The sequence below is a fragment of the Vulpes vulpes genome, chromosome 1 (assembly GCF_048418805.1).
Source record: "Vulpes vulpes isolate BD-2025 chromosome 1, VulVul3, whole genome shotgun sequence".
Taxonomy (NCBI): domain Eukaryota; kingdom Metazoa; phylum Chordata; class Mammalia; order Carnivora; family Canidae; genus Vulpes; species Vulpes vulpes.
The window spans coordinates 64096108-64109701 of record NC_132780.1 but is presented as its reverse complement, the minus strand read 5'-3'; the positions used below and the strand labels follow the sequence as shown (position 1 = coordinate 64109701).

General features: G+C 40.4%; 1 protein-coding gene across 4 annotated transcripts in view; it reads right to left on the bottom strand.

The window, feature by feature from the left end:
• Nucleotides 1-13594, bottom strand: part of ROS1 (ROS proto-oncogene 1, receptor tyrosine kinase) — a 120536-nt gene that overhangs the window by 84708 nt on the left and 22234 nt on the right. For all 4 annotated transcript variants that reach the window (XR_012002881.1, XM_072765453.1, XM_072765467.1 and 1 more), the window contains exons 7-13: nt 11868-12016; nt 11051-11189; nt 7249-7450; nt 6508-6584; nt 4501-4623; nt 4152-4336; nt 2923-3020 (exon numbers count right to left, since the gene is read on the bottom strand). Coding sequence is in view for 3 of the 4 variants with exons in the window: in XM_072765453.1 (XP_072621554.1) it covers nt 2923-3020; nt 4152-4336; nt 4501-4623; nt 6508-6584; nt 7249-7450; nt 11051-11189; nt 11868-12016 (973 nt within the window). In the remaining variant the exon portion in view is untranslated. The remainder of the gene's footprint in view (nt 1-2922; nt 3021-4151; nt 4337-4500; nt 4624-6507; nt 6585-7248; nt 7451-11050; nt 11190-11867; nt 12017-13594) is intronic.

The window sequence follows — 13594 nt, the reverse complement described above, 5'->3', positions numbered from 1 at the left end:
AAAAACTATTAATTTGGATGAAGCTAGTTTAGAATTTGTGATTATGGAGACAAATGTTAACAAAAGTACACTTCTGCTTAAGTACACCCACCTGGGTGGCTTAATCGGTTAAGTGTCCGACTCTTAATTTTGGCTCAGGTCATGATCTCAGGGTCATGAGATCAAGCTCTAGAGTTGGCTCCACATGAGGCATGGAGCCTGCTTAAAGATTCTCTCTCTCCCTCTTCCTCCCCCAACCACCCTTCTATCCCTCTATCTCTCAAAAATATATATATATACTTCTGCTTAGTAAACCTTTCTTATCACAACCCCATGGATTCACAGGATTCCGACCTTTCATCACAACTGTTGAATTATTTTCCTTGTCCTATTCAGTCCCACCCTTGTTCTCCTTGATGACTATTCCAAATCTTTATCAATATGCTCGACTCCTCTGCTATAGTATCCTGAAATATAAATTCTTTGTGGAGATGTGATGTTCTTTTTCTTAAGAGGGGGTTGTAGCAAGCAAAAAGCAGAAACAACTTGGCTTTTAACTGCTTGCTTTAGTTTCCCAAATTCAAAGCTATTAAGGGAACAGAGAGGGACTTCAGAGTAGGTAAGAGGAAGATTTGGGCTGAAGATTACAATCCTGGTACTGAAGCAGAGAGAGGATAGATCTTTAACCCTCATTGCTACTTTGGAGGGGAAAGAAAAGAGAGAGAAAGTGTGCAGAGCTGGGGTGTGGGGGTAAAGGGCAGAGGTGAGAAGAAGCACCAAAGTGGGAGACGAAGAGAAGAGGTTTAGCCTAAATACAGACTCAATGAGTGAATAACTCAATGGCGTAAAATAACAGCATAAAGGAAACCGCTTCAGGAGAATAAATGATTTCACACATCTGGAATTCCTTAGAAACACCGTATACAAAGTATTCCTAAAAGTTGTATGCTGATTTTTATGGAAATTCTATTATTGTACAAGGAGATGATTAGAAGGCAAGCCCTGGAAGTCAAATACTGGCTGCATTGCAAAAGAGCTGTGTGATCTTGGGCAATTACTAAGCTGTACTTTACTTTCCTATCTATAAAACTGAAATAGTAAAAGTACCTACTTCATAGGGTTGAACAAGAATTAAGTGAATTTTTGAAAGTACTACACCAAAAGGCACATATTAAGTGCCTAATTAATATTATCGTTACCATTTCTAGTCACATTTCAAAATCTAAGCGCAAATCAATTTTATATAACAGGAAAAAGAGCCACCAAAGACCTCACTGAAAAAAAAAAAAAAACGAAGACCTCACTGAGATGCATTTTGAGTGACTGATTTAGTGGGTGAAGTTTATTATCCTTGTCATATTTTTATATGATATTATACTATAATTTTATAACATTACAAATAATATTATAAATATATTGTAAATTTTATATTATAAATATTATATAAATATTATATGTTATAATATTTCTATACCATTATATTATAAATTTATAGTATATTTATTATAATATATTATAATATACATTATAATATTCATATTAATAATATATTATATTATATTATGAGTATATTTATTATAAATATTATAGATTATTATAAATGTTTATTGATGTAAATATATTTATTATTACATAATAATATTATACATATATTTATTATTATTTATTTAAATGGGTGAAGTTTATTTCTAAAATGAATCATTTTGTAATTTCCAGCAGCAAAGTTCCATTTCATAGAATCTTACACTTTTACAAATGAGAAAAATAAGATCCGGGGAGTCCAAGGGACTTACTCTACACACATCATAGTGTTTGTAAAACATATTCTTGAATCAGTGATTCAGTCAAACGTAAGTATCAAAATAAAATAAGACAAAGTAAGAAAAAATAAGTATCTATTAAATTATGAATGAATATGAATAGAAAATCTGATTTCAGATCAATAATAAGCAACCTTTTTTTAAGAAGATCAATTCATGAAAAATAAAAAGTGCCATGGCCTATATTTTTTTTTCATCCAAAGTGAGAACAATTTTATTTCTATAGGAAAGAAAAACGTTTCATCTTATAAACGTGGTCTTGCTTATTAGCTATTAACCTGTTATTGTCTGGTCACATCTAAGAAATAATATTCCCAAAATAATTTTCTGCATTTTCATCCTTCGCATTTATGTATATTTGGGGATCACAAAATATATTGACAGGGAATACCTCATTTCATCCTCGAAATAACCCAACTGGGTGAGCATTGTTATCTTCTATATGTGAATGGACAAAGGAAAAGTCACAGACACAAAGTTACCTGCTCCAAGTCAGACCGCAATCTAAGCAGGACAGCTGAGCTAGACTGTGTCCATTTTATCCGTTTATGTGTGTGTTGGGCGGGGGGATAGTTATTTAAAATAGGAAGTTTTTACTTGTCATTAACCATCAATACCTGTATCAGAAGATAGGTGGTAAGCGGCGTTCTTGCTAAGCCAGCCTCTGATAGGTGCGAGAATGGGACCAAGGAAATGAACTGGGGCCAAATTGCTCAACAAAATTAAGTAAACAATAAAAGAAGGAAGCACAGCCAAGAAGGGTTTTCCACGGGGGCAGGGGGCGCTGAGGGAACAATGAGGTCCGGAGTCATGCCATAAAAGAATGACAAATCCAGGACTGGAACCCAGGTCTCTGAGACCTGGAGAAGAGGTCTTTCCCACCTACCTGTATTTTGCTATGAAGGAGAAGAAAATCGACTCAACTTGAGAAGTTGTGGATCAAGTTGGCAAGAAATCTCCTCATGGCTCTATAGAATGCAAACTTTGCCCAGATTTAATTACTTTTGAAATAAGATACATCAATTGGCTTCTCTGGTTCTATGATGTCTCATCATCAAGCAGGTTTCCCATAAATTCTTGCCGAGGAAGAGAACTCACAGTTATGAATAAGGCTAACACTTACCCGTTGTATGGATCAACCACAATTTTCTGAGGTGCGGTAATTGAGGGAGGTGTAATCTCCTCAGTGTTCGAGCAGTTTCCTAAATCACAGACGTACACCTAGAGAATCAAGCACGCATCCATAGATCAGTGTCTACCTGTATTCAGTTTGGCTAACAAGTATTTCTTTTTTTATTTTTTAATGTGTCACCCACCCCCCCACCCCCTCTCTCAACAAAAAGTATTTCCTGAGCATCTGTTCTGTCCTTAGAATTGTACTAACTGTACTAATTATACCACTTTTCAAGGTATAATTTAAAAAAAAAACTTAAAATTCAATTTTATATCCTAATGAGGGTGCATCCTGTTTACATCAATGACATACAAATATCTTTTTTTAATCTGGCTTGTGAAAGCACTCAACTTTTTTTTTAATTTTAAGATCTTTTGTTTTGTTTTGCTTTGAGTAATCCTTTCTCCCAGCATGGGCCTCAAACTTAGAGATCAAGAGTCACAGGCTCTACCAACTGAGTCGATCAGGTACTCTTCGACTATTTTTAATATTGAAGCTGTATCCAAGTTTATGGGCATCTAGCCATGGTGACTGTAATAAGCCTGTCCCTTTGAAAGAAGGAAAGTCAAAACACATCAAGACTGTCTTCTCAAAGATTTCAATAATACTGTATTTTCAGAGACTACTAAAATTACCTTTGGTTATTATATAATTTTAAATGCTTGCAGCTGATTTTAATCATGATTGACAGTCTTATCTAGTGATAGCATGGGCACCACCACTCTCTTAGGAGAAATGAATTATTAATATCACAAACTCATGACTGTAAAATCACAAAGATGATTTCATGGTAGGTCAAGACTAGTCTTAGGTAAGAGTAAGACTCTCCTATAGTCCAGATCTATGATTCAGTGCTAACTTAGTGTCTAAAACTGAGTAAAGACTCACTGAGGGACACTTGGATGGCTCAGTGGTTGAGCTTCTGCCTTCAGCTCAGGTCATGATCCCAGGGTCCTTGAATCAAGTCCCACATCAGGATCCCTGCAGAGAGCCTTCTTCTCTCCCTCTGCCTATGTCTCTGCCTCTCTCTGTGTCTTTCTTGAATAAATAAATAAAATCTTTTTTTAAAAAAAAGGACTAAGTACTCATTGAATGAAAGAATTGTGTTTCCTTGTAGATACCAAGATACGCATGCGACTATCAATATCTAATTATTCACTTTAAATTCTCAGACTAACCAGTGCATCCATGATGAAATACATTCTCTGATAAAGCCAGTCTACGGAGATGGAAGAAATTAATCCTGAACCTCTGTAAAAAACTCTCAAATCAGACACATCAGACATGTTGGCAGCTTCTTTCAGCCATATGAGCATTCCTTCTGAGAAATAAATGACTTGCTGGTGGACATTAACTGATATTCCTAGAAGGGCCATGCAAATACATGTGTGTTATGATATGACAACCAAAAAAAATGACAGAAAATTTATTTCTTTTATTTTTAATAAGGAGATTACAATAGAAGTCAATTTGGGTCTTTTTTTTTTTTTTTCACACAAAGGAAACACTTCTTTCCATCATACTGACCTGTAATGTCATGGTGGATAGCACCTGACTGAAGGCAATGTGCTTCATCTACTAGATGTTTTAAAGATCTCTTTCTGAGAGAAGCTTTTCTGGATAAAAAGAGCCACTGTTCCTCTTCTTGAACTAAAACAATAACATGATTTATAGGCAGACCAACCACATGCACACTGACATGCAAAAAAATTGTTACCATCCTTCAAAGCAAGGCAACTAACGCTTGGAAGAGGCTGGTCAGGTTTTTCACTGAAGGCACCGGGGCATTTTAACTGTGGCAAAAATCACATTATTCCACGATTAGGGATGGGAAGTAGAGTGTGGAGCAAGTAGGGTTTATATGTATGTGCCCCTAAATGCCCCTAAGATAACACCACATAGGGGATGACCATTCTCAACAGACTTGTGCCAGGAGGAGCTCAGCTCATTACCCGCAGCCATGAGAATGTGACTGCTCGGTGGAGGTGGTCCAGCCCAGGCCAGACTGGGCTGTTGTGTAACACCAGACAGACATTGCCTGTCTCTGTGTTGTCTTCAATGATATTTCCCTTTGAGGCCAGAGAAAAGTCCTGAGAGCAATGAAATCTGAGGACTGCAGAAGTCTGCTTGACGTCCCACTCAGTTGGAGACTGAGGCGGGTGCGTCGGTGAACACTTTTAGGGCAATTAATAAAAGTTATGCAATAATTGCAGTAACAACAACCTTAAGCCTGCTCTATATTTAACTCGTCCTTTCGGATGCTTCTTGCATAACAAAAATGCCTCTCCTTTCCTAGAGTCCAGTAACTGCCAAAAAAAACCAAAGGCCAGTGATAGACGACACTCAATACCTCCTGGCATAGATGCGTGCGTATCAGGGGAAGGGGCAGTCCATTCGGCAAATGGGATTCTGGTGAAAATAGGAGACAGGCTCCTAGAATTTCGAATCTTCCTGTGTCGGTCCAGACAACTACTCGTGTCCCCAGAATATTTCCAGTGCTTCTTAGAAAGCATTTTCATGCATTATTTTTCCCACACCGGCATCATACGGTACATATTCAATCTCTCAATTGTTAAAATGCCCAAGTGGAAAAAAAAAATGGTACACTTCCAAAATAATAGCAAAAGCTAATTTGGTAGACTGAATATTCAAAACGGTAAAATGTAAATTAGTGGGTCCTGATGGATTTAAAAACCTTAAGGAGAATGGAAGAAAAAGATATCTGCCTAACTCGGGGAAACGAACTAGGGGTGATGGAGGGGGAGGAGGGCGGGTGTTGGAGGGGAATGGGTGACGGGCACTGAGATGGACACTTGACGGGATGAGCACTGGGTGTTTTTCTGTATGTTGGTAAATTGAACACCAATAAAAATTAATTTAAAAAAAAAAAAAGAAAAAGATATCTGATCTGTATTAAAGGATGAGACAAAATATATAAAGGTGAGGGCAAAAAGATGACAGGTATCCCTAAGTGTATAAATGTTGAGTCCCAACCACTAGTGATTTCACCTGAAACTAAGGGTTTGTATGAGGCCAATTTTTTTTAACCCCTAAATCTTTCATTCTAATTTTGAAATTCCTAAATTTTAATTTAAAATCTTTGGGTCAGGATCCCTGGGTGGCTCAGTGGTTTAGCACCTGCCTTGGGCCCAGGGTGTAATCCTGGAGTCCCAGGATCGAGTCCCACATCAGGCTCCCTGCATGGAGCCTGCTTCCCCCTCTGCCTCTCTCTCTCTCTCTCTCTCTCTCTCTCTGTATCTCTTGTGAATAAATAAATAAAATATTTTTAAAAGATAAAAAATAAATAAAAAATAAAATAAAATCTTTGGGTCCAGTAACTTCTCTTTGTCAAACACTGGGTGGGATTCATTTAAAACCGGAGCTTACTAGACACCAAAAGACAGTGTTTATTTTGGCAGAAGAGGTGGGGTTCCTGGGATCAACCAGATGGATGAGCTAGGACTCGGAGATGTGAACCCACCCTAGCCACCCTCTCGGTTCCCGGGGAACGAAAGGGGCATTCCCAGGCTGTACCTGCTGAGGATAAAGTGGTAATACTAGATTCTGCTTCCGGCCCCTCACCAACTTCATTTACTGCTGCAATGGAAAACCTATTCCAAAAACAATTTAGAGAGATGTGTTTCACATGGCATGGTGTGAACATGAGATAAAAAGAGAAGGAGCAATAATATTTCTATTTAAAGGACAATGTGGCAATGCGCGTATCTAGTTACTCCGTGCTGCTGCTCAGCCCTGAAATGACCATCAATCACATCCTTGTTTGCATTCCGCATAGAACAGTTCAGGGTCACAGAGGTCAAAGACTAAACTCTGCTATCTGCATGACCCCCACGACTACCTTGATTTAAAGAGGCCTTAGCAAATGCTGGGAAAGCTAACAATAATAAAATAATCCCCCTAATGGTTAATAAAACACACACACACACACACAATTTCCCTTCCCTACTTTTTTCGTGTTGAGTTAAATGAAGAAATGGTATTTATGGTGTTTATGATGTCTTACGGGTGCCTATTTAAAAGGGCCCTCTGAATATAATAGAAATACATAGAAATACTTGAGAATGTTTTTGCTTAGGACACTGTAATCCTAGAAACATTCAAACTTGAGGGAAATACAATAACTTCAACCCAACAGCCCAAAGTCAATGGGAGTTTTCCAAATACATTTAAACTACTTTGGGGCCATATTTCTTTAATAATGACCATGCCTGTAGCCATGCTGGCTACATTTTCCTTGCACCACTTAATCCTTACCTGTAGGTGGTATTTGGTAGAGTGGAGTAAAACTGGAAACTGGTGCTCTGTGTTCCTGAATCTAACTGTTGATTTTTGCTGACCAGCCTTACGTTATAACCCAAAATAGGTCCTCCTGGGAATTGGGGTGGCGTCCAACTGACTTCCACGGTGTCAGGACTTGAGCTCTCAATATTTCGAATGGAAGGAGCAGTTTCAGGAACTAGAGGAAGTAATGGTGACATGGTGAGCATGAAAATGTACAAGCCAAAATGTAAATAGCATGGGAGAAAATGTTTTTTTGTAGTGTAAACTAAATATTTTTATTAATATTCAAAATACATGATAGAGAGAAGGGGGTAAGATATCTATGAGCTGCAACTCTTGATCCCTACATGAGACCAGTTGGCCACTTTCCCCAGGGACTCTTCCAAATGTAATTTTCTTTGCATCTAATTTATGAACCCCAGTGAAATGCGGAGGTATGCAAATAGGATCAATGTTCTAGAAAGAAAGTTATCAAAAATCTCCAGAGATCTGAGTGAGTTCCAACTGTGGGGTGAAAAGGGCTTAGGAAGGGGAAGAGAATCTATAACAAAACAGGAATCAATGATTAACCTGAGTTGAAAGAAGTAAATGCTAGGCCTTTTCACTCACTCCAGTGCTTGCTATAGCCTGACTAGCTCCAATTGAAGATATGGGTTCAGATAAGCCTGGATTAGAACGGAGTGCTTCCCGCTTGCTGGCATCAGCTCTGCTGCCCCGGACTGCATGTTCCTTCCCACAGCTCCCAAGCTCCCTTGGGATCCAAGGTAACTGTGCTTTAGCAGCACCCTCTCCCTTGCGAAGGATTGAAGGAACATGCATTAATTCATTAAGCACAGATGAGAGAAGCTACCTAGGTATCAAAGAACAGAAAGAAAAACCAATGATCTAACAGCCTGTCTGCCATTCCTGTGTCCCCCAACTTTTCATAGCTCCCACCCCCTGAAGCCACACTCTTTTCATTTCCTCTTCCTGTAGAAAGACACACTCTGATTCACTTTGTTCTCGTGTAGACTTCCCAACCTCTGAACACTTTTGGCAAATGCTCTGCATCACTCCTGACTCAGGACAGTTGGTAGAAATAAGACCGTGCAGCCTGCACAGTGGATGAGGTGGGTTTTTGTAAGATTTTTATTTTTTTATTTGACAGAGAGAGAAAGCGGGAGACAGAGCATGAGTGGAGGGGGAAGGGCAGAGGGAAAGGGAGAAGCAGACTCCCTGCTGAGCAGGGAGCCCCACATGGGGCTGGATCCCATGGAGCTTGACGATCCTGAACCAAAGGCAAACGCCCAACTGACTGAGCCACCCAGGCGCCCCTGCATGAGTTTATGAAAGGCCTTTTATTGATCTCTCAGCCTTTCTCCAATATGATTCCTCCTTAAACCTCAGACCAATCTTTAAAAAACACAAACATCATTGTGTCGACTCCTCTGCTCCATGCACCCAGTCACTTTGGTGAACAGAGCAGTATCAGTCATCTCTCACGAATTAGAATCAGAATGTCAAAAAAACCCAATTTATTAGGGTCAATGCTCAGACATGATCTGCTCCACTTGAAGCAAGTTGGATGCCACCTACATGGTGAGCTGTGATTCTTGTCCAAATCTCTCCCACAAAAATCTTCCCTGAAAGACCAGTCAGGGTGGGCAAGATATTCCTTGGCTAATGTCCATTCCACTTGGTTAAGAAACTATCTGCAAGGACACCTGGGTGGCTCAGCAGTTGAACATCTGTCTCCGGCTCAGGGTGATCCTGGGTCCAGAGATCAAGTCCCGTATCAGGCTCCCTGCAAGGAGCCTGCTTCTCCCTCTGCCTCTCTCTGTGTGTCTCTAATGAATAAATAAATAAAATCTTAAAAAAAAAAAAAAAGAAATTATCTTCCTAAGGGCCCCAATTAAAAGATAATAATACCATCTAAATCATACATTTCCCATCACGAAAGGACAATAGGGACATGAGGCACGGAACACAAAACAGGTAGCTCTAAGTTTTAATGTGGCTCGAAAAGTCAGAAAGAATTGGCGAATGAGGTGCTATCCATAGAAAGGACCCAGTGTAGGTCAGGAAACCTGGAGGGCATGAGGACTTGCAAATCCAGGAGAAAGGAAATTTCCAAAAATGGAAAGCAAAATTTGCCTCCTTGGTTATTTTGATTTGACTAGCCATGGGTCCTGGACCATGTTATCTCTCCAGCATCAGAAAATGTTCCAGCACTGTTGGAATACACAAGGCATTGCCTTGAACAAAGAAGGATCTGTAGACTCCACTCCAATCTGGAACATTTCAAATATTGCCCGAGGCCAGTGTCTGACCTGAGCTTCTGAGGATGGTCAGGGAGTGGCCAGCAGAGGTGGCCACACACAGCCTTAAATCTGATAAGCAATAAGAGAGCACCGATCAAGGGAGGGGAAAATGCCGCAAGCAGGTGCATCAGCCGTCCAACTACACTTCGGTCACAGCCTAGTTCAACGTGAGGCTCTTTGCACGGTGCTAGATCTCCAGAACTGAAGGGTGGGGACATCTAGCATCTGGCCTGGACTAAGTCCTCCCAGGTCTATTCGGTGAACCCTGAGAGTAAGGACACCAGACAACGCTCCTTCAGGGTCTGCTCCGGGCATGCACACCCCCTAAAACGCTCTAGGCCTGAGCCCCTTCTTGGTGGAAGTCACATCTTCAAAAGAAGAAATCAGAAAATGCTCCAAGATATGTGCCATTAAAAAAAAAAAAAAAAATCAGGGACGCATGGGTGGCTCCATGGTTGAGCGTCTGCCTTTGGCTCAGGGCGTGATCCTGGAGACCTGGGATCGAGTCCCACGTCAGGCTCCCTGCATGGAGCCTGCTTCTCCCTCTGCCTGTGTCTCTGCCTCTGTATGTGTGTGTGTCTCATGAATAAATAAGTAAAATATTTTTTAAAAAATCATATCTGATAAAATGGTAAAGCAGTATCATAACCTCCAAGCTGATGGCTCTACCTCCGTGCTTCCCATTCTTCCCATTCTCTCTCATGCTCTCAATTCATTCTATGCATAATTGCCAAAATTACCTTTTTCAGAAGCATGGGAAACAACTGCTTCCCTGCTTTGAATCTGTCCTTGACTGCCAATTGCTTCCTGGGGCTTATTCTGCAACATGGTCACTGCTGCAACCTGACTGTCCTTCACTCCCACGCCCCACTCGCAAGCCCCTGATGGACAGACCCTGTTCAAAATGTTCCTCTTACCAGAGTGCACAGCATTTTCCCACTTAGAAGACAACTTTCCAAAAAAAAATAAAAATAAAAATAAATAATAATAAAAAATAAAAAATAAAAAAAAGAAGACAACTTTCCGTATTTATTATGTTTACCACTTAGAGTAGTGTCTCTTCTGCCGAAAGGTGAGCTGTACAAGAACAGGGGGTTTGGTATTGATCACAGAGCCAGGGTGAGCACACAGAGCACCACAGGGCCTGTGGTTGGGTACTCAATTCCCGAATGGATCGATGAACAAAGGAATGATTTATTTTATTATTTAAAATAAAACCAAACTGAGGGACACCTGGTGGCTCAGTGGATTAGCACTGCCTTCAGCCCAGGGTGTAATCCTGGAGACCTGGGATTGAGTCCACGTCAGATTCCCTGCATGGGGCCTGCTTCTCCCTCTGCCTGTGTCTCTGACTCTCTCTCTCTCTCTGTCTCTAATGAATAAATAAATAAAATCTTAAAAAAATAAAATAAAATAAAACAAAACTAAGACTTTGGAATAATCTTGCTATCTCATGAGCAACATGGACACTGTACCTCCAGAAGGATGAGTCCTGTAACTGGGACTTGGCAGAGAATAGAGCTGTAGCTGGGCTGTGAAGATCCAGGCCACTCGGAAAATATACTCCGTGAAGGGATGCAGGGGCTCCACCACGTAGGAGAGCTTGGACACGGCCTATGTCAGTAAGAGATCAATAATCAGCGTTCACAGAACCACTGCCGCAGCACTGTGGCTCAAGAGCACAGCTGAGTTTGTCAAAGGTGCAGGACTTTTTGGATATAAGGTGACCCCAGGGCCTGCCAGCCCAGAAGAAACAGGGGCCGGGGGCTCGGAGCTGAGCCCTCCACATGGCAGTCTGCATAATTCACACCGAAAGTCTCTCCTTCTTCAAAGTTGCAAAATTATGGACTCAATTATTTGGCATTGACCTCAAAGCTTTACTGTAATTTTTCTGTGTGTTAATATACTTAGTGTCTTGGGGCTATTTTTCTCTGAACTTGCTCGTGCTTTCCCAAAGGGGACAGTCCTATGTGACTTTCTTGCCCTCTATGCTGGTTGGAATCATTGTAAGTGGGATGGGCAGATAATGACCAAGGATATGGGTAGTGGGTTATGTGATGCTTTGCTGAAGGAAGAAAATATATGTCTAACAAGATGTATTCCTCAAACATAAAGGGTTTAGCCTCAAGGCGTCACAGAGTAGCAGAGATTAAAATTCGTCTAAATCCAACCAGTCATCTTATCCTCGAATCTTCTTTAGAATGTCTTTATGCCTATAATAATATGTAGTATTTGGCACTTTCAATAATTTGAAAAAAACCCATGTGTACACACACAGGCAGCTTTTCATACCTCAGTATAAGTCCAGCTTCCAGGAAATTGTGTGTATTTCCACTGAATGATGTATTTTACTCCGGAGATGTTGGCAGATTTCCATCGTAACGTCACATTGTGGCTTCCAATGGAAGAAGCAAAAGGTGCAGTGGGGAAGTCTGCATTTTCTGGGGAGAGAACAAGATTTCATTTACCACGCACCTCCGGCCCTCAAATCAGGAGAGAGGGTATCTGTTTATCTCATGCTTTCAGGAGTCTCTCGTTACAAATACACAGTAACTCACCTGAATAATAAATGAACATATTCAATTGGTTTATTTTTAAAAATCAGCTAAACAGTCTGGCATCTTGTTTTCTCCATAGAATTCACTATTATCTTTTTTTTTTCCAGGCAAGAAACATGGAGTATTGTACAGTTTTCTCTTAAAATACCTCTTCCTTAGTATACATGAGGGGACTGGGTGCCCGGAGAATGTACCCCAACACATTTTTTTAAATTTTATACTACAATCCTGTTGCTATTGCTCGATTGTCAATAAATTATTTTTATATGTACAAGTAATTATACTCCAAAGAATTCTATATTCATCTGTTACATTAGTAACATAATAGCATTGATGTGGGAAATAAAGACAGAAGAAAAATTATTAAATTTCCCTACTACTTACAGCCCATTGACAAGTCCCTGAAACAGGCAGAGTGACATTCCTCTAGGGACTCAACTGCCTGGATGCTGACACTTTGCTAAGGGCAAAAGGCAATCTTAGCCTGACCCCCAGGACCCTGTAGGTCTTCTTTAACATATAAAAATTCCTTTGGAAACTTCCTTTATCTCTACTCCCCAAGATATGGGTTGGCAATTCATCCCCGAAGCATATGACCCACTGATAAACATCTGGAGGGTCTCATGACTCAGGTTTTATTAGACAGTAATAAATGACTTTTTCCCAGCAATAGCTGGCCCCATCAAGGTCCTGGAAACCTTGCTTCCAAAATTCCTGAGAGACTTGAGCTCTCCCTAGCCCCCTCCCCACTTGAAAGCACCACCGCTCACAATCCCAGTGCAGTTCTTTCTGCCAACAGGTCCTGTCCCTGTGCTTTAATAAAACCACCTTTTTGCACCAAAGACGTCTCAAAATTCTTTCTTGGGGATCCCTGGTTGGCGCAGTGGTTTAGCGCCCGCCTTTGACCCAGGGCGCGATCCTGGAGACCCGGGATCGAATCCCACGTCGGGCTCCCGGTGCATGGAGCCTGCTTCTCCCTCTGCCTATGTCTCTGCCTCTCTCTCTCTCTCTCTCTCTGTGTGTGTGTGTGTGTGTGTGTGTGTGTGTGTGTGACTATCATAAATAAATAAAAATTAATAAAAAAAATCTTTCTTGGCTGTCAGCTTCAAACCCTAACGTCTTTCCTACCTCAACATTGCAACTGGCATCACGCATGTATTGGTGCTACTTCCAGGCCCTGTATAAGGGGCTAGAATTTGGAATGGTAGCTTCCACTGGAATGAAGTTATTTTATTTTACTTTTTCTATCTTCCAAAATTGTGACTGATATAATGCTTCAGCTTGCTTTATAATTCCCCCAATTTTTTATTGTGGTAAAATATACATAACATAAAATTTACCATCTTAACCATTTTTAAGTGTGTTCAGTGATACTTAAGTACATTTATCTTGTTGTGCAACCATAACCACCATTCATCTCCAGAACTCTTCTCATCTTGCAAAACTGAAAATCTACCCATT